The sequence below is a fragment of the Scyliorhinus torazame genome, chromosome 6 (assembly GCF_047496885.1).
Source record: "Scyliorhinus torazame isolate Kashiwa2021f chromosome 6, sScyTor2.1, whole genome shotgun sequence".
In the NCBI taxonomy this organism is placed as follows: Eukaryota; Metazoa; Chordata; class Chondrichthyes; order Carcharhiniformes; family Scyliorhinidae; genus Scyliorhinus; species Scyliorhinus torazame.
In genome coordinates this window covers 144,096,979-144,118,839 of record NC_092712.1, presented here as the reverse complement: position 1 = coordinate 144,118,839, position 21,861 = coordinate 144,096,979, and the positions used below count along the sequence as shown (strand labels likewise).

The 21,861-nt window shown below is 46.5% G+C and overlaps 1 protein-coding gene across 2 annotated transcripts in view; it reads left to right on the top strand.

The window, feature by feature from the left end:
* The window catches only part of LOC140425049 (aromatic-L-amino-acid decarboxylase-like), a 273,377-nt gene that overhangs the window by 227,909 nt on the left and 23,607 nt on the right, over positions 1 to 21,861 (top strand). For both annotated transcript variants that reach the window (XM_072508855.1, XM_072508854.1), the window contains one exon: positions 5,296 to 5,394. In XM_072508855.1, coding sequence (XP_072364956.1) covers positions 5,296 to 5,394 — 99 coding nt within the window. The remainder of the gene's footprint in view (positions 1 to 5,295; positions 5,395 to 21,861) is intronic.

Here is a 21,861-nt window from a genome sequence, read left to right as displayed (position 1 = left end):
CTTGCTGCAAGTTAACACACAGACAGTTCTCGAGTTTTCTTTTATCCATTTACAGGACGTGGATATCGTTGGCTTGACCAGCATTTATTTCTCAGCACCCAGGAGAAGATGATGGCGAGCTGCTTCCTTGAACCGCTGCAGTCCATGTGGTGTAGGCACACTCTGAGCGCTGTTAATGAAGGGAGTTCCAGATTTTTGATAAAGGCACGACTGAGGGATTCAGCAGCAGATGAGCTGAGACAGGGGTGAAATTGAGCAGCATTACAAAGGAGGAAAAAGGTACAAATATGAGGTTGGAAGTTCATTTTGGGATCAAATGTGACACCATGGTCACAAACAAACGGGTTTACTTTCAGACTGTTGCCAGGGAGAAGGATGAAGTCAGGAGTTAAGGATTGGCCTTTTGAATAGGGACTGAAAACAGTTGCTTTGCTCTTCCCAATATTTAATGAAAGAGCAACAGTGCTGTAGAAAGCTCAAGCACTTGAGGCATGATGTGACCCACATATGCAAACCCTTGGAACAAGACCTCGTTCCAAGAGGGCGAGGTGGCCACACATTGCCAATGCTTTGAAGGTCACCACAGCCCTGAATTCCTGCACTTTAGCTCCTTTCAGGGATTGGCTGATTACATCCACGAGATATTACAGTCTTCTGCCCATTTGTGCATCTCCAAAGTCACTACTCCTTGTTTCACAATGTCACAATTTTATCAACTTTGCCAGGGAGGAAGGTAGAAAAACCCAGAGGGCTGTTGACCTCACTGCATCGACTGGATTCCCACAAATGCAGGGAGTGAGTGGTTACATTCATGTGGCAATCAAGATGTCCTTATATCAGCCAGGAGTCTTCATTAATCACAAGGGATTCCACTGACTTAATGAGCAGTTAGTTTGTGACCACCGGAAGGTGACCTTGAACGTCAGTGCTAGATATCCAGGGAGCTGCTAAGATTCATTTATTCATTGGCAGTGATATCTTCCGCTGTTATTCTCTCCACCACACAGACATAGTGACTAGCTTCTGGGAGACAGGAGCTACCCTCTGAAGAGCTGGCTGCTGAAGAACCCTGCCAGTGATCCAGAGTAGAGATACAGAGGAGCGAGCCACATCATCAGAAGGGCAATAATAGAACAAGCCTTTGGGTCGCTCAGAAAGCAGTTCTGCTTCTTGGCAAATCTGGAACTGTCCTTCAACATGCCCCATCAAGAGTCTGCAGGATTGTTGTAACTGGTGTGCCATATCATAACATACACTGCAGAGGGGAGAGGGACTGCAGCATGAGGAAATGGGGAGAGTAACCAGCAGAGGATGAGTAGAACGAGCAGGAGGCGGAGAAGGCTGGTGTGCCAATGGAACCTGGAGCTGTACACCTGGCCACCAGAGAATCTTACAACGGAGTCATTCAGGCACGCTTCACTTAACATCCATATGTCAGCCATTTGAAAGTCCCCTGAGAAACCCTGTGATCCCACCACCCACAACACACCCCATTCCAACTGACAAGCAACCAACCATCACATTCACAACCTTTCCTTATCATAAAGGGTGATCATACTTATAATATCCTGCACGGGATTCATCCAGCTGGGGATGATTGTTTCCCAGTGCTCATTGGAACTGTGAGTTTCTCTGCTGTGGACGGGATAGCTTACCTGGCGCTAGTATAAAACATCGGCCACTGTAGAGAAAAGCTCGGCCACTGGAGAGCCAACTAGAAAGGAGAGAGGACTTGTTGAGATGTAACCGGGCCTCGTGTAGATAATGTTGTTGCTGACTAAATGTCTTTTAGCAAACTTGTCGGACTCCTTGCGCTTAATTAAACTGGTGAGGAGGGTGAATTTGGAGCTGTCCGGTGTTTCCTGTTCAGCTGAGCCACCTCCCCAAAAGTTGTTTTTGTGTGGATAAAGGTGCAGAGTTCTTTGCCAGGATGTTTATTCAGAGCCTGTGAGGATATGGAAGGCGAGCGCCGGGCCAAGGTTTTGCTGCCGGCTTGCAGGACACATACGCTTTGTATGGTCTGGGGCCTGACCTAACTGGCAGTACCAGATGTGGCATCATTTGACCGGCTTCCGATGATCATTGTACAACATTTCTTCTTTTTAAATATAAAATACCCAATTTATTTTCCAATTAAGTGACAATTTAGCATGCCCTGAACATTTTTGGGTTGTCATACAACGTTTCATGATGCTGGTTTGACATGGCAGAGTGTCCACTGGGGAGTCCATTCTCAAGTTTACGCCACCCTGTTGGGACTTCATTTGTGTTGTGAGTGCGGTGTTTTGTTGATTGGACTGTTCTGTGACCGGTTGGTCGGCGGGCTGTGCAACATGCTATTTTTCCTGAGCTGACTATTACCTGCAACTGCAAGTTTTACGAGTAGAGACACTGGCGGGTTATAACTGCGGCAGCATGGTAGCATAGTGGTTAGCACAATTGCTTCACAGTTCCAGTGTCCCAGGTTCGATTCCTGGCAGTATCACTGACTGTGCAGAGTCTGCATGTTCTCCCCGTGTGTGCGTGGGTTTCCTCCGGGTGCTCCGGATTCCTCCCACAATCCAAAGATTAGGTGGATTGGCCATGATAAATTGCCCTTAGTGTCCAAAATTGCCCTTAGTGTTGGGTGGGGTTACTGGGTTATGGGGATAGGACGGAGGTGTGGGCTTGGCCGGTGCAGACATGATGGGCCGACTGGCCTCCTTCTGTACTGTAAATTCTATGATCTATAAGCTGCGGGCACAGTATGCGGATGTGTAGTTGGCTGGGCATTCCGTATGGGAATGCTGGTCCTGTGATGGCGTGTGAGGAGCCCTGCTGGGGTTTTTTTGTTAGTTGCAATGTGGTTATGTGACAATGAGAAATATATTGGAAAAAACTAGTGGCTCTGGTGATGTTTCGGTAAGTGCTGTAGATTTTGTTTTCCACATTGGCAATGTGCAGGACGTTCGGGAGATACAGAATGTAGAGCTGGACATTGTCTGTTGCCACTCCCTACCACGTTCGTCTATGGCTGGAAGGAACGCTGCACCGATTGGATCTCGGGTTGATGGGACAGACACCGTGACGCACACCATCCCCAGCTTCTGCTGTTGCCGACTTTGCCCCCTATGTGATTCGTGGGGGTGTCGGCTCCGGTATGATGGGCGGAGTTCACATCGGCATATCCTGCTTGCCCGTTCAGTAGCGTCTTATTAGAACCAAAACACTTTTTTTTTCTTGTGTTGTCTGCAGGTTTGCAGTGGCTTCGTCCTCTCTTCTTTTTCCTCAAATTTGGTTTTCCTGGTCTCCTCCTCCATGGTCATCTTTGAGAGGATTTTTGGGCGTGCGCGGGGTGGGGGGGGGCTGCTAATAACCTGCAGGGCACTCATCTAGCTGGTGATGATTGTTTCCCCATGTTATTTGGAACTGTGAGCTCCCCTGCTGTGGACGGGGTAGCTTACCCATCTCTAGCATGAGCGTTTGGCCCCTGTAGAACCAATTAGAAAGGAGAGAGGACCTGGTGAGGTGTATCGTGCCTCATTTAGATAATGTTGTTGCTGAATAAATATCTTTTATCAAACTTGTCGGCCTCCCCTCTGCATCTACACCTGTAAGCTGACTGACGGACGCTGGCAAAGGCTCATCATCTGACTGGGGCTGTGCATGTGACTGGTCTCCAGCAGCCCTCTTGAGTTCCAGAGATTTGGCCTGTTCCAGCCTCCGACTGCTGCGGGCACATGTCTGTGTGATGTTCCCCAGAAAGTGACCCTGATTCTATCCTTGAACTACACCCCACCAATTTGTGTCTCTGCATTAGTGGAGGGTGTGGCTGAACGCCTTGTTAGTTCTTACTGAGCCCCCTCATTCACAGAGGCGCTACAGGGGCTCAGAGAGCTGCTTAGCAGGTAGATGGTCATGGTCCACCTGAAAAAAGCAGAAGGACAGTTTTATCGGATGAGCTGAAGTGAATTCGGAGTACATGCCACTCAATGCGAATTGCAGGATTTGATGAAGTGATGTAGCTGTGATCTATACCAGGTTGTTGTGAGAGACCAAACTGTGTGTTGGCACATGAGCGATCTCATTCCTCGCCCGCAAGCTCTGCAGCAGCCTCCTTGAACTTACTGAGGATGGTGATCTCTGCCGTCCCTCCCTGGCTGGGTTCACTCGCACTTGAGTGCAAGTTTGGTCTCTATTGGGGCAAAAGGAAGAGATGTGATGAGAGAGGAAGAAGCAGAGATTGAATGAAATCATGTCCCCTGTGCGACGTGTGTCCGACCCAGAAGCGATAGAGATCAGAGCTCAAGAAACAAGGCAGATGTTGTGAAAGTCTTTTTGAGAGAGTAAGTGTTGATATCTGCCGCCTGTGAGATCCGTGAAGAGAGTGATTGTTTGATTACATGATGCCATGTTGAGAGATGACTTACCCTGGTGGAATGGATGAGATCATTCATCCACTTCTGTCACTGAACGGTGCTTCGCAGACGAGTGACAGCCACGCTGACCTCCTGTGCAACGGCCTCCCAGGCTGGAGGGCTGAGGTTGGTGTGCTTCTTTCTCGGGTACAGCAATGGCCTCAAGTACCATGGTAGTGAAAGCTGGTGCTGCCTCCTCCTTGAGGCTGCTAGCCTTTATCATGTGGCTCCCTGACATATTGGAAAGTCTGAAGACAGGTGGACTGGAGAGAGTGATATGAGTGTGTTTAAATATGGCAACAGGATCTTCAAATCCCCCAATTGATGGCGGGTGGATAAATCAGCTGATGGCCGGCAGGTGATGCAGAGGGGAGCCCACTTGTGCATAATTAATGAGATTCTAAGAGCAGAATCTGCTGGGGAATCCCGATTTTGGCCAGTGGGAAAGGTGCTGCCAATGCAGCCAGCCATCGCATTTCATCTCAAAAACTGAGAATTCTGCTAAATCTTCTGCAGAACCTGCATCACTTATGAACTGTAGTTTTCTGGGCCTCGGCTGCTCAATGCATATTTAGAATGTAACTATGCCCGAACTTAAACCACTTCACAGGAAAATTAATTTCCCAAGAAACATATTTGCAGATGAGCGGCGCAGCTTTGTAAAGTAACAACAGTGCAATGTATCAAGGAAATTCAGGGCTGGATATAGAGCTTAGTGAGTATGAATTAATTATCTCCATTGAATCTTCAGCCTTCACCTTGAGTATGAGCTCAAATTACGTATTCCAGCATTGTCAAATCAATAATAGATATCCGTTTTACAAATTGCTCAATTTGATTCAGGCTGTGGGACAGAAGTCACCAAGCAGCTATTTTAACTAACACTCTTTACATATAGCACTGGCAGATTCCCCTCGGACGTATATTCCAATCTCTGAAAATGTGGTTTGTGTTCAGAATGTATGGAATAAAAAGACTTCAAGAATATATCCGTAAGGTAGGTTACCAAAAATTATATATGTAGGTATTTAAAAAGTGTCTGCAAAGTATACTGAAATCTGTGTCACATTATATCTCTGTGTACAATACTTTGATCAAAACTACAGTAATCCTTATCATTCTGTCTCATACAACCACTGATTGAGAGTGTGTAATAAACAAAGAAGTTTGATACCTAGTATAGAATGGAAAGCTCAACATATTACAATAGCTTAAAAGTAGTTGTAGTTCTAAAAATCAGTGGGAGAAATCCTATAGGCTTTCTATTTCAAGGTATAAAGAAGAATGATAATGCATGTTTTCAGAAAGGCTGAAAGCCATTCATAGAACATACAGTGCAGAAGGAGGCCATTCGGCCCATCGAGTCTGCACCGACCCACTTAAGCCCTCACTTCCACCCTATCCCCATAACCCAATAACCCCTCCTAACCTTTTTGGTCACTAAGGGCAATTTTTATCATGGCCAATCCACCTAACCTGCACGTCTTTGGACTGTGGGAGGAAACCGGAGCCCCGGAGGAAACTCACGCAGACACGGGAGAACGTGCAGATTCCGCACAAACCGTGACCCAGCGGCGAATCGAACCTGGGACCTTGACGCTGCGTAGCCACAGTGCTATCCACTTGTGCTACCGTGCTCCCTAAACTGCCCATTCAGCCCACTGAAACTGCTCTACCATTCAATACGATCATGGCTGATCATATACTTCAATGCCTTTCTTCCACATATCCCCATATCCCTTTATGTCATTGGTATTCAAAAAGCTGTCATTCTCTGCTTCAAACATATTCTATGACTGAGTTTCCACTGCCCTCTCTTCCCTGCATCGACCCTGTCGATCCCTTTAAATGTTTTGTAGGTTTCAGTGAGATTCCCTCCCATTCTTTGAAATTCTAGAGAATGCAGGCCCAGTTTTCCCAATCTCTCTTCATAGGACAGTTCCACCATCCTGGGACCAGGGCAGAAAAGACCAGCACCAGCCTTTTTCAAAGCTGATGTTGCAGATGAGTACTACCTTTGCTTTGTAATATGCTGGTAATATTAATGACTCTTTTCATCCATCCTTTTGGGAAGATTGAATGAAGGGATGACAGGAATTGGTTATGTTATGTTTGTTCCTTACTATGAATAGGCAACACTTGGACATTGTCCAGCTTATCATACTCTATTCAGCTCCAATAGCTGTAATGAAATTATTCTAATAAAATGTTGTGACCTGGAAAATTAACTTCTCTTCACAGATGTTGCCGAATCTGCTGAGTATTTGCAGAAATATTTACTTTGAAATTGCTCAGCTGGGGGTGATGGAAGGAGCAGGCTAGTTCTGGAATACAGATCATCAGCCCTTCAACCAGGATGTTGTCAGAGTCAAACCTTTATTCCATTCAGTGTTATGTGAAGTGAATTACATTGACAGGATAGTAACATCTATTGTGGTGTGGACTTTGGGAAGAGCTGAAATGGGGTCATCTATTGGGAACATTTAGATGAAGCCATTTACAAACATTTTTGTGTTCTCTTTTACACTCGTATGTTGGATTTTTCCATTGTTGAAGATGGACATGGAGTTTCTTCCTCCAATGATGTAGCTGATTGCCTGCCACCACACTTCAGCTAGAGCCCAGAGTGATGCTATCTTCGGTTGGTTGGACCACTAAATTCCATCTACAACCTGCTGCTTTTGGCGCTTTTCCTCTTTATCCTTTTGTGGGGTGCGGGTGTCGTTGGCTGGGCCAGCATTGTTGCCCATCCCTATTTCCTCTTGAACTGAGTGGCTTGTTGGGCCACTTCAGTAGAGGTGGCAGAAGAGGATTCTGGGAGAAGTCAACTCAGTCATCTGGACTGTCCTGTGGGTAGCCAAAGAACCCCTCCAGTGACAAACAGGAGGAAGTTCATCCAGTAGAGGTGGCAGAAGAGGTTTCTGGGAGAAGACATTTCGGTCACCTCGACTGTACTATGGGTAGCCGAAGAACTGGTGTCAATGAGTGGCTAATCCCGAAACGCTACATTTGTGTTTCCCTCCTACTCTCCTCCTCTGACCACAAAAAAGGCACTGTGAGGAGGACAAGCAGGGGTAAAGAAGGATATCACGGGCATCGCTGGTTGGGTCAGCATTTGTTGCCCATCCCTAATTGCCCTTGAACTGAGTAGCCTGCTGAGCCATTTCAGTGGGGAGCAGTTAGGAGTCAACCACATCGCTGTTTGGGTCTGGAGTCACATATAGGCCAGACCGGGTAAGGACAGCACACTCATTTACATGAATGAACTAGATGGGCTTTTACAACAATAGGCAATAGTTTCATGCTCATCATTAGACTTTCAATTCCAGATTTTTTTATTGCATTCAAATTTCACCATCTGCCATGGTGTAGCCATGTGCCTTGGCACGTAGGTAGCCAAGATGCTGGAGAGGTTTATGAGGGAGGGGGCCTTTGACCGGTCTCTGGAGGTCGACCGGGCGCACAGGACGCTGATGAGGAAGCCGGAGGCGAACAAGCCACTGAGGGTGATGGGCAATGGTGTTGCATATTCACTGGTTCCTGGATAAGGAGAAGATATTGAGATGGGCGGGGCTGATGAGATGCACCTGGGAGGGGAGCGAGCTTCGGGTGTACCAGGACCTGGCAAAGAGGAGAGCCGGGTTTAATCGGGTGAAGGCTGCCCTCTTTAAAAATCACAGTAAGAAGTCTTACAACACCAGGTTAAAGTCCAACAGGTTTGTTTCAAATCACTAGCTTTCGGAGCACTTCTCCTTCCTCAGGTGAATGAAGAGGTATGTTCTAGAAACATATATATAGACAAAGTCAAAGATGCAAGACAATGCTTTGAATGTGAGCATTTGCAGGTAATTAAGTCTTCACAGATCCAGAGATAGGGGTAACCCCAAGTTAAAGAGGTGTGAATTGTCTCAAGCCAGGACAGTTGGTAGGATTTTGCAAACACCAGGCCAGATGGTGGGGGATGAATGTAATGGACTTTGATGTTGAAACAAAAGGAGCAGAGTGGGTGGAGGGGAACAACAAGGAGGGTGGGGCATGAGGGTGTTGGTTATTTACTTGTTTTGTTCTGTGATTTCCCGTTTGTTCTCTTTTTTTGTTTTGGTTGTGTTTGATGTATATCGGTAAATGTCTTAATAAAACATTTTAAAAAGAGAAATGTACAAGATCCTGAGGGGCCTTGACAGGACAGATATGGAGAAGATGTTTGCTCTTGTGGGAGAATCTAGAATTATAGGTCACTGTTTAAAAAATAAGGGGTCGCTCATTTAAGATGGAGATGAGGAGAATGTTTTTTCTCTGAGGTTCTCGAATCTCTGGAATGCTCTTCTTTTTTATTCATTTCCGGGATGTGGGCGTTGCTGGATAGGCAGCATTTATTACCTATCCCAAGTTGTCCTTCAGAAGGTGGTAGTGGATTGCTTTCTTGAACTGCTGCAGTCTTTGAAATGTAGGTACACCACTGTGTTGTTAGGGAGGGAGTTCCAGGATGTTGCCCCAGTGACAGTGAAGGAACGGCAATATATTTCCAAGGTGAGTAACTTGGAGGGGAACATCCAGGCGGTGAGGCTCCCAGGTATCTGCTGCCCTTGTCCTTCTAGATGGGAGTGGTCTTGGGTTTGGAAGATGTTATCTAAGGAACCTTGGCGAGTTACTGCAGTGCATCTTATAGATGGTACACACGGCTGTCACTGTTTATCGGTAATGAAGGAATCATAGAATCATAGAAGTTTACAGCATGGAAACAGGCCCTTCGGCCCAACCAGTCCATGCCGCCCAGTTTTTACCATTAAGCTAGTCCCAGTTGCCCGCACTTGGCCCATAACCCTCTATACCCATCTTACCCATGTAACGATCTAAATGTTTTTTAAAAGACACAATTGTACCCGCCTCTACTACTACCTCTGGCAGCCCATTCCAGACACTCACTACCCTCTGAGTGAAGAAATTGCCCCTCTGAGCCCTTCTGAATCTCTCCCCTCTCACCTTAAACCTATGCCCTCTAGTTTTAGACTCCCCTACCTTTGGGAAAAGATGTTGACTATCTACCTTATCTATGCGCCTCATTATTTTATAGACCTCTATAAGATCACCCCTAAGCCTCCTACGCTCCAAGGAAAAAAGTCCCAGTCTATCCAGCCTCTCCTTATAACTCAAACCATCAAGTCCCGGCAACATCCTAGTAAATCTTTTCTGCACTCTTTCCAGTTTAATAATATCTTTCCTATAATAGGGTGACCAGAACTGCACACAGTATTCCAAGTGTGGCCGTACCAATGTCTTGTACAACTTCAACAAGACGTCCCAACTCCTGTATTCAATGTTCTGACCAATGAAACCAAGCATGCCGAATGCCTTCTTCACCACCCTGTCCACCTGCGACTCCACCTTCAAGGAGCTATGAACCTGTACTCCTAGATCTCTTTGTTCTATAACTCTCCCCAACGCCATACCATTAACTGAGTAGGTCCTGGCCTGATTCGATCTGCCAAAATGCATCACCTCACATTTATCTAAATTAAACTCCATCTGCCATTCGTCGGCCCACTGGCCTAATTGATAAAGATCCCGTTGCAATCCTAGATAACCTTCTTCACTATCCACTGTGCCACCAATCTTGGTGTCATCTGCAAACTTACTAACCATGCCTCCTAAATTCTCATCCAAATCATTAATATAAATCACAAATAACAGTGGACCCAGCACCGATCCCTGAGGCACACCACTGGTCACAGGCCTCCAGTTTGAAAAACAACCCTCTACAACCACCCTCTGCCTTCTGTCGTCCAGCCAATTTTGAATCCAATTGGCAACCTCACCCTGGATCCCGTGAGCTTTAACCTTCTGCAACAACCTACCATGCGGTACCTTGTCAAAGGCTTTGCTAAAGTCCATGTAGACAATGTCTACTGCACTGCCCTCATCTACCTTCTTGGTCACCCCCTCAAAAAACTCAATCAAATTTGTGAGACATGATTTTCCACGCACAAAGCCATGCTGACTGCCCCGAATCAGTCCTTGCCTCTCTAAATGCTTGTAGACCCTGTCTCTCAGAATACCTTCTAGCAACTTACCTACTACAGACGTTAGGCTCGCCGGTCTGTAGTTCCCAGGCTTTTCCCTGCTGCCCTTCTTAAACAAGGGCACAACATTCGCCACTCTCCAATCTTCAGGCACCTCACCTGTGGCTGCCGATGATTCAAATATCTCTGTTAGGGGACCCGCAATTTCCTCCCTAGCCTCCCACAACACCCTGGGATACATTTCATCAGGTCCCGGGGATTTGAAACCGGGGGTTTGAATGTTTGTGGAAGGGGGAGCAATCAAGCGGCTGCATTGTCCTGGATGGTGTCGAGCTTCTTGAGTTTGGAGCTGCATTCATCCAGGCAAGCGGAGAGTATTCAATTACACTCCTGACTTGTGTCTTGTAGATGGTTGACAGGCTTTGGGGGGTCAGGAGGTGAGTTACTTGCCATAGGATTCCAAGCCTTTGACCTGCCCTGATAGCCACAATATTAATATGGCTGTCCAGTTCAGTTTCTGATCAATGGTAACTTGTGATTGTGGGGGATTCATCGATGGTAATGCTATTGAATGTCAAGCGGCGATGGTTAGATCCTCTCTTGTAGAAGATGGTAATTTCCTGGCACTTGTGTGGCGCAATGTAACTTGCCACTTGTCAGCCCAAGCCTGGTCTTGCTGCATTTGGACATGGACTGCTTCATTATCTGAGGAGTCACAAATAGTGCTGAACTTTGGGCAGTCATAGAATCATAGAATTTACAGTGCAGAAGGAGGCCATTCGGCCCATCGAGTCTGCACCGGCTCTTGGAAAGAGCACCCTACCGAGGCCCACACCACCCTATCCCCATAACCCAGTAACCCCACTCAACCAACCCTAAGGCCAATTTTGGACACTAAGGGCAATTTAGCATGGCCAATCCACCTAACCTGCACGTCTTTGGACTGTGGGAGGAAACCGGAGCACCCGGAGGAAACCCACGCACACACGAGGAGAACGTGCAGACTCCGCACAGACAGTGACCCAAGCCGGGAATCGAACCTGGGACCCTGGAGCTGTGAAGCAATTATGCTAACCACTATGCTACCATGCAGTCATCCGCAAACATCCCCACTTTTGACCTTATGGTGGAAAGGAGGTAATTGATGAAGCTGAAAATGGTTGGGCCTAGGATATTACCCTGAGGAACTCCTGCAGTGATGTCCTGGAGTTGAGATGATTGACCTCCAACCACCACAACCATCTTCCCTTGTGCCAGGTATGAGTCCAACCAGTGGAGAGTTTTTCCCCTCATTCCCATTGACTCCAGTTTAGCTACTGCTCCTTGATGCCATTCTCGGTCAAATGCTGCCGTGATGTCAAGGGCAGTCACCCTCACCTCACCTCTGGCATTTAGCTCTTTTGTCCATGTTTGAACCAAGGCTGTAATGAGGTCAGGAGCTGAGTGACCATGACGGAACTGAAACTGAGCATCCGTGAGCAGGGTCCAGAGGAGGTTCACAAGAATGATCCCTGGAATAAAGAGCTTGCCGTCTGAGGAACGGTTGAGGACTCTGGGTTTGGATTCGTTGGAGTTTAGAAGGATGAGGGGGGGATCTTTTTGAAACTTTTAGGATACTGCAAGACCTGGATTTGTCCTGTTTCTTGTGTACAGGACACACCTGGTCAACTTTCCACATTGCTGGATAAATTCCAGTGCTGTAACTGTACTGGAACAGCTTAGCTAGGGACGCGGCAAGTTCTGGAGCACAAGTCTTCAATAGTATCGCCGGGATATTGTCAGGGCCCATAGCCTTTGCAGTATCCAGTGCCTTCAGCTGTTTCTTGATATCACGTGGAGTGAATTGTATTGGCTGAAGACTGACATCTGTGATGCTGGGGACTTCCAGAGGAGACTGTGATGGATCGCCCACTGGGCACTCCTCAAAAGGCAGTGGCAGCAAAATCTTTGAATTTTTAAGGGCAAAGCTAGATAGATTCTTGATTAACAAGGGGGTGAAAGGTTTTTAGGTGTAGGCAGGAATGTGGGGTTGAGGTTACAGTCCGATCAGCCATGACTGTATTGAATGGCAGCAAAGGCCCGAGGGGCTAAGTGGCCGACTCCGGTTCCTAATTTGGATGTTCTTGTGAATCTATTTTTTTTGCGCCCTCTCTGATGCTTCACATCTTTCCTAGAAAGTGATGTCCAGACACAGTATTCCAGTTGGGGTCGAACACGTTCATCACAACTTCCTTTTTTTAATGTGTTCTCTGTCTCTAATTATAAAGTCCAGGATCCCATAAGCTTTTTAAATTACTTTCTCAAGGTGTCTGCCACCTTCAATGATTTGTACACACAAACACCCAAGTCCCTCTGTTCCTGCACTGCCTTTAGAATTGTACCCCCATGAAAAACAGCCGAATACCATATTTTAGCTCTTGGTTCATAGCTGTGCATGTCCATGTGTTTTGAAAAAGTGATGAGGGTCTTTATTGTGGCCACACGTTTTCGGGCAGAGTTCCAGATCTCCACCAGCTCTTAGGCGAAAGACTATCTCTCCACAAGTCCCTTCTAATCCTTCTACCAATTACTTAAATCTATGGCTCCTGGTCTGGCTGCTAACAGAAAGAGGTCATACCTATTGTAATGACTGAGATGGGAAGAATGCACCGTACATCTCTGCATCCACTACTCCATGGGTGACAACATATATTTAAATTAATTTTTGCAGCCTTTATTAATCTCAGAATTACCACTCATTGCCCAAGTTTCTTCAATAAAATTATGAGTTTATTATAAAACCAGATTTGTCAAGTTGAAAGTGGAAAGGACCTTCCTTTTTATTCCCCTTATTTCCACTTTCTTTTATTTTGCAATCTTATTTTGATTCATGGATGTTAAGGCAAGGAGCCTGTATCTTTAATTCAAGCAGAATAATCCAGAAGTTGCAGGAGAGATCACATTGCTAGCCTGTGCTGGTTTGAACAGGAGACCACAGATTTGTCAGCATCAGTGAGAGATGTGTTGGCTGTGGCGAATGAATTGGCCTAAAAGGCTGAACTCTGCCTGGTAACAGGTGGTGATTGGATTATATCCCAGTGGAATGTTTTCAGAGTCCCAAAGAGTTTTAGTTTCGATATGGCAGCATGAAGATAGGTCTTGCTACTCTCTCTCCTCCAAATCTCTCTCCAGAAAGTCTGCTATGAGTGTTGTATTATTGAAACCGTCAAAGGCCTGAATGCAAATCACGCCCTGAAAGAAAAGTTTGAAGAGAAATAAGCTGCATCTCCAGGAAAGCTGCTGTGAATGCCCTATTTCTGAACTTGCAAAGAAACCATTACAGGCTGCAAAACAAAGACCAGAACCTGCAAGCTTGCTGTGCAGGAATATGTGCTAAAGACCATTATCTGAAACAAAGACATTTTTTTCCTTAGATTATTTTTTATCCCATTCCACCGCTCTGTGTTTGTTTATCTTGTGTGTGTGTAGAGAGTGGTGGTGGTGGTGGGGGGGGGGGGGGGGGGGGGACGACAAGTTAAAGTGGAGAGTTAGGAACAAGATAATAGTTAACCAGTTGTATTTGCTGCACAGTTCATTATAGATCTTGTTATAAATAAACTGTGATTGTGGTTAAACCTATAAACCTTGTGATTGTAATTATTGGACAGCTAGGGGCCAAAGATTTGGGGTATTTTATTGGTTAATTCACTTGTGTTGTGACTCCAGGAAAAATGCGGCTGGAATTGACCACACACTTGCCCAGGGTGTCACAACATAATTTGGGTGCTCAAGTCTGGGATCTTTGGAACCATAAATGGCAAGTTGGGATTATAGTATACATTAAAAAGAGACGCCAGGTTTGTAGTGCTATAACAGGTTGGCTTTGGAAGCTGCTTAGAAGTTTCTTCATGTGGGTGACTTATCTCTGGTTTTTTTGAAAGCGCTTCGAAAGACAAGCTGGTCGAATTGGCAGGGGAATTAAAAATAGGGGTACTGTCTAGAGTTAGGAAGGTGGAGATAACTGATGCGATTGCTCAGCATTTAAATTTGAAAGAGATGCTAGAAACACAGTAGCACACGCAAGGTAGTGTAGCATCAAGGATATTTTCTGGGGGAAATTAGAGAGTTTGATTGCAGTTAGAGCATGAAACGCAATTAAAAAGAGTAGAAAAAGAAATGAAGATGAAACAAAAAGAAAAAGAAAAGGAAATAGAGATGGATATGAGTAGGTTGGAATTAGAGAGAGAGTGAAAAGCAAAAGAGAGAGCATTCCGGACAGCACAGTGGCAAAGTGGTTCACGCTACTGCCTCACAGTGCCCAGGCACCTAAGTTAAATTCTCCCTATGTCTGCGTGAGTTTCCTCCAGGTGCTCCGGCTTCCTCCCACAGTCCAAAGATGTGCAGGTAGGTGGACTGGCCATGCTAAATTGCCCAATAGTATCCAAAAGGTCAGGTGGGTTTACTAGGTTGCTCTTTCGGAGGATTGGTGCAGCTTGATTGGCCGAATGGCCTCCTTCTGCACTGAAGAGATTCTATGATTAAGGCATTAGAAATTAGTGGGGGCTGCCATAAAGTATCGCGGAATCTAATCTCAGAACCGAATCCAGTGGCAATATGTTTAAATGTATACAGGCCCTCCCAAAATTCAAAGAGCAGGAGGTAGAAACCATTTTTAGGGCTTTTGATAAAATAGCAACCCACATGGAGTGGCCAAAAGAAAAGTGAACATTACGCATGCAGAATAAATTGGTGGGGTGGACACAGGACGTTTATGTTTCCCAATCAGAGCGGGTGTTTAAGAATTATAACAAGATTTTAAAAAGTCTATTCTGCATGCATATGAATTGGTTCCTGAAGCATAAAGGCAAAAGTTTTGGAATTTAAGGATGCAGCCGGGCAGACGTATGCCAAATTCGAAAGGGTTGAACAGAATAATTTTGGTACATGGGTATGAACATTGGGAGTTGAAACTACCTTTGAGGCTCTGAGAGAGGTCAATAAGTATGACAATTGGGAGTTGCAGGTGCCTATGAGGCTCTGAGAGAGGTCAATAGGTATGAGAATTGGGAGTTGCAGCTGCCTATGAGGCTCTGAGAGAGGTCAGTAGGTATGAGAATTGGGAGTTGCAGCTGCCTATGAGGCTCTGAGAGAGGTCAATAGGTATGAGAATTGGGAGTTGCAGCTGCCTATGAGGCTCTAAGAGAGGATAATAGGTATGAGAATTGGGAGTTGCACTGCCTATGAGACTCTGAGAGAGGTCAATAGGTATGAGAATTGGGAGTTGCACTGCCTATGAGGCTCTGAGAGAGGTCAATAGGTATGAGTATTGGGAGTTGCACTGCCTATGAGGCTCTGAGAGAGGTCAATACGTATGAGAATTGGGAGTTGCAGCTGCCTATGAGGCTCTGAGAGAGGTCAATAGGTATGAGTATTGGGAGTTGCACTGCCTATGAGGCTCTGAGAGAGGTCAATACATATGAGAATTGGGAGTTGCACTGCCCATGAGACTCTGAGAGAGGTCAATAGGTATGAATATTGGGAGTTGCACTGCCTATGAGACTCTGAGAGAGGTCAATAGGTATGAGAATTGGGAGTTGCAGCTGCCTATGAGGCTCTAAGAGAGGATAATAGGTATGAGAATTGGGAGTTGCACTGCCTATGAGACTCTGAGAGAGGTCAATAGGTATGAGAATTGGGAGTTGCAGCTGCCTATGAGGCTCTGAGAGAGGTCAATAGGTATGAGAATTGGGAGTTGCAGCTGCCTATGAGGCTCTAAGAGAGGATAATAGGTATGAGAATTGGGAGTTGCAGCTGCCTATGAGGCTCTGAGAGAGGTCAATAGGTATGAGAATTGGGAGTTGCAGCTGCCTATGAGGCTCTGAGAGAGGTCAATAGGTATGAGTATTGGGAGTTGCACTGCCTATGAGGCTCTGAGAGAGGTCAATACGTATGAGAATTGGGAGTTGCAGCTGCCTATGAGGCTCTGAGAGAGGTCAATAGGTCTGAGTATTGGGAGTTGCACTGCCTATGAGGCTCTGAGAGAGGTCAATAGGTATGAGAATTGGGAGTTGCAGCTGCCTATGAGACTCTGAGAGAGGTCAATAGGTATGAGAATTGGGAGTTGCAGCTGCCTATGAGGCTCTGAGAGAGGTCAATAGGTATGAGTATTGGGAGTTGCACTGCCTATGAGGCTCTGAGAGAGGTCAATAGGTATGAGAATTGGGTGTTGCAGCTGCCTATGAGACTCTGAGAGAGGTCAATAGGTATGAGAATTGGGAGTTGCAGCTGCCTATGAGACTCTGGGAGAGGTCAATAGGTATGAGAATTGGGAGTTGCAGCTGCCTATGAGACTCTGAGAGAGGTCAATAGGTATGAGTATTGGGAGTTGCAGCTGCCCATGAGGCTCTGAGAGAGGTCAGTAGGTATGAGAATTGAGAGTTGCAGCTGCCTATGAGACTCTGAGAGAGGTCAATAGGTATGAGTATTGGGAGTTGCACTGCCCATGAGGCTCTGAGAGAGGTCAATAGGTATGAGAATTGGGAGTTGCAGCTGCCTATGAGACTCTGAGAGAGGTCAATAGGTATGAGAATTGGGAGTTGCACTGCCTATGAGACTCTGAGAGAGGTCAATAGGTATGAGTATTGGGAGTTGTACTGGCCATGAGACTCTGAGAGAGGACAATAGGTATGAGAATTGGGAGTTGCACTGCCCATGAGGCTCTGAGAGAGGGCAATAGGTATGAGAATTGGGAGTTGCACTGCCTATGAGACTCTGAGAGAGGTCAATAGGTCTGAGTATTGGGAGTTACACTGCCTATGAGACTCTGAGAGAGGACAATAGGTATGAGAATTGGGAGTTGCACTGCCTATGAGACTCTGAGAGAGGTCAATAGGTATGAGTATTGGGAGTTGCAGCTGCCTATGAGGCTCTGAGAGAGGTCAATAGGTATGAGAATTGGGAGTTGCAGCTGCCTATGAGGCTCTGAGAGAGGTCAATAGGTATGAGTATTGGGAGTTGCAGCTGCCTATGAGGCTCTGAGAGAGGTCAATAGGTATGAGTATTGGGAGTTGCAGCTGCCTATGAGGCTCTGAGAGAGGTCAATAGGTATGAGTATTGGGAGTTGCAGCTGCCTATGAGGCTCTGAGAGAGGTCAATAGGTATGAGTATTGGGAGTTGCAGCTGCCTATGAGGCTCTGAGAGAGGTCAATAGGTATGAGTATTGGGAGTTGCAGGTGCCTATGAGGCTCTGAGAGAGGTCAGTAGGTATGAGTATTGGGAGTTGCAGCTGCCTATGAGGCTCTGAGAGAGGTCAATAGGTATGAGAATTGGGAGTTGCAGGTGCCTATGAGGCTCTGAGAGAGGTCAGTAGGTATGAGAATTGGGAGTTGCAGCTGCCTATGAGGCTCTGAGAGAGGACAATAGGTATGAGAATTGGGAGTTGCAGGTGCCTATGAGGCTCTGAGAGAGGTCAATAGGTATGAGAATTGGGAGTTGCAGCTGCCTATGAGGCTCTGAGAGAGGTCAATAGGTATGAGTATTGGGAGTTGCAGGTGCCTATGAGGCTCTGAGAGAGGTCAGTAGGTATGAGTATTGGGAGTTGCAGCTGCCTATGAGGCTCTGAGAGAGGTCAATAGGTATGAGAATTGGGAGTTGCAGGTGCCTATGAGGCTCTGAGAGAGGTCAGTAGGTATGAGAATTGGGAGTTGCAGCTGCCTATGAGGCTCTGAGAGAGGACAATAGGTATGAGAATTGGGAGTTGCAGGTGCCTATGAGGCTCTGAGAGAGGTCAATAGGTATGAGAATTGGGAGTTGCAGCTGCCTATGAGGCTCTGAGAGAGGTCAGTAGGTATGAATATTGGGAGTTGCAGCTGCCTATGAGGCTCTGAGAGAGGTCAATAGGTATGAGAATTGGGAGTTGCAGCTGCGTATGAGGCTCTGAGAGAGGTCAATAGGTCTGAGAATTGGGAGTTGCAGCTGCCTATGAGGCTCTGAGAGAGGTCAATAGGTATGAATATTGGGAGTTGCACTGCCCATGAGGCTCTGAGAGAGGTCAATGGGTATGAGTATTGGGAGTTGCACTGCCTATGAGGCTCTGAGAGAGGACAATAGGTATGAGTATTGGGAGTTGCAGCTGCCTATGAGGCTCTGAGAGAGGTCAGTAGGTATGAGTATTGGGAGTTGCAGCTGCCTATGAGACTCTGAGAGAGGTCAATAGGTATGAGAATTGGGAGTTGCAGCTGCCTATGAGGCTCTGAGAGAGGTCAATAGGTATGAATATTGGGAGTTGCACTGCCTATGAGGCTCTGAGAGAGGACAATAGGTATGAGTATTGGGAGTTGCAGCTGCCTATGAGGCTCTGAGAGAGGTCAGTAGGTATGAGTATTGGGAGTTGCAGCTGCCTATGAGGCTCTGAGAGAGGTCAATAGGTATGAATATTGGGAGTTGCAGCTGCCTATGAGGCTCTGAGAGAGGTCAATAGGTATGAATATTGGGAGTTGCACTGCCTATGAGGCTCTGAGAGAGGTCAATAGGTATGAGTATTGGGAGTTGCAGCTGCCTATGAGGCTCTGAGAGAGGTCAGTAGGTATGAGTATTGGGAGTTGCAGCTGCCCATGAGACTCTGAGAGAGGTCAATAGGTATGAGAATTGGGAGTTGCAGCTGCCTATGAGGCTCTGAGAGAGGTCAGTAGGTATGAGTATTGGGAGTTGCAGCTGCCTATGAGGCTCTGAGAGAGGTCAATAGGTATGAGTATTGGGAGTTGCAGCTGCCTATGAGACTCTGAGAGAGGTCAGTAGGTATGAGAATTGGGAGTTGCAGCTGCCTATCAGGCTCTGAGAGAGGTCAATAGGTATGAGTATTGGGAGTTGCAGCTGCCTATCAGGCTCTGAGAGAGGTCAATAGGTATGAGAATTGGGAGTTGCAGGTGTCTATGAGGCTCTGAGAGAGGTCAATAGGTATGAGAATTGGGAGTTGCAGCTGCCTATCAGGCTCTGAGAGAGGTCAATAGGTATGGGAATTGGGAGTTGCAGCTGCCTATGAGACTCTGAGAGAGGTCAGTAGGTATGAATATTGGGAGTTGCAGCTGCCTATGAGACTCTGAGAGAGGTCAATAGGTATGAGAATTGGGAGTTGCAGCTGCCTATGAGACTCTGAGAGAGGTCAATAGGTATGAGAATTGGGAGTTGCACTGCCTATGAGGCTCTGAGAGAGGTCAATAGGTATGAGAATTGGGAGTTGCACTGCCTATGAGGCTCTGAGAGAGGTCAATAGGTATGAGTATTGGGAGTTGCACTGCCTATGAGACTCTGAGAGAGGTCAATAGGTATGAGAATTGGGAGTTGTAGCTGCCTATGAGGCTCTGAGAGAGGTCAATAGGTATGAGTATTGGGAGTTGCACTGCCTATGAGACTCTGAGAGAGGTCAATAGGTATGAGAATTGGGAGTTGTAGCTGCCTATGAGGCTCTGAGAGAGGTCAATAGGTATGAGAATTGGGAGTTGCACTGCCTATGAGGCTCTGAGAGAGGGCAATAGGTATGAGAATTGGGAGTTGTAGCTGCCTATGAGGCTCTGAGAGAGGTCAATAGGTATGAGAATTGGGAGTTGCACTGCCTATGAGGCTCTGAGAGAGGTCAGTAGGTATGAGAATTGGGAGTTGTAGCTGCCTATGAGGCTCTGAGAGAGGTCAATAGGTATGAGAATTGGGAGTTGTAGCTGCCTATGAGACTCTGAGAGAGGGCAATAGGTATGAGAATTGGGAGTTGTAGCTGCCTATGAGGCTCTGAGAGAGGTCAATAGGTATGAGAATTGGGAGTTGCACTGCCTATGAGGCTCTGAGAGAGGTCAATAGGTATGAGTATTGGGAGTTGCACTGCCCATGAGGCTCTGAGAGAGGTCAATAGGTATGAGAATTGGGAGTTGTAGCTGCCTATGAGGCTCTGAGAGAGGTCAATAGGTATGAGAATTGGGAGTTGCACTGCCTATGAGGCTCTGAGAGAGGTCAGTAGGTATGAGAATTGGGAGTTGTAGCTGCCTATGAGGCTCTGAGAGAGGTCAATAGGTATGAGAATTGGGAGTTGTAGCTGCCTATGAGACTCTGAGAGAGGGCAATAGGTATGAGAATTGGGAGTTGCAGCTGCCTATGAGACTCTGAGAGAGGTCATTAGGTATGGGAATTGGGAGTTGCAGCTGCCTATGAGACTCTGAGAGAGGTCAATAGGTATGAGAATTGGGAGTTGCAGCTGCCCATGAGACTCTGAGAGAGGTCAATAGGTATGAGAATTGGGAGTTGCAGCTGCCTATGAGGCTCTGAGAGAGGTCAATAGGTATGAGAATTGGGAGTTGCAGCTGCCTATGAGACTCTGAGAGAGGTCAATAGGTATGAGAATTGGGAGTTGCAGCTGCCTATGAGGCTCTGAGAGAGGTCAATAGGTATGAATATTGGGAGTTGTACTGCCCATGAGGCTCTGAGAGAGGTCATTAGGTATGGGAATTGGGAGTTGCAGCTGCCCATGAGGCTCTGAGAGAGGTCATTCTCTTAGAGGAATTTAAGAATTGCCAACCTTCTATGATAAGGACCCATGTTGAAGACCAGAGGGTACAAACTGCTGGGCAAGCAGCAATAATGGCTGATGATTATGAGCTCATCCATAAATTTAAATCTTTGTTTTTTCACCCCCATAATTTTGAAAAGGATTGGGAGTGGGGGAGTGAAAGGAAGGCAGGTGGCCAAGGTAAAGGATGGATAGCTGGGAATGCCCCGAAATCTCCTCCCCACACCAGGAAAGAAGTTATTGAGGGTGGATGTGAGACTCACAAGCCTAGATGTTACATTTGTAACACAGTGGGAAGCGTTCAGTCAGCATATTGGAAGTTCCAAGGAAAGCCCATGGGACTTGCGGGAATTCACAAGGATTCCGAAAACGGAACACAAGTGGAGAATACTACAGGGCAGATTGTAACTTTAACTGGACTTAAGGGATCTGAGGTCAACACTGCAGTGGGAGCAGGTGTGAGGAATGAGGTAGAGGAGAGATATTCAGGGCTTCTGTCTGAGGGGAAGATCACCCAATTTTCATCAACTGTTGTAGCTAAACCCATAATTAGTTTTAAGTTTACAGATGCTACTCAAACTCGCTAACTGGGATACGATTTTGTTTTCCCTCTGGAGAGCTCAATGAAAGCCAAGGTATTAGTGAATGGGATAACAATGAACAAAGAACAATACAGCTCAGGTACAGGCCTTTCGGCCCTCCAAGCCTGTACCGGTCATGATACCAACCTTTGCCAAAACCCTCAGCACTTCCTTGTGCCGTATCCCTCAATACCCATCCTATCCATGTGTTTGTCAAGATGCCTTTTGAATGCCGTTAATGTATCTGCTTCCACAACCTCTCCTGGCAGCGTGTTCCAGGCACTCAGCACCCTCTGTGTAAAAAAGCCTGCCTTGCAAATCTCCTCTAAACT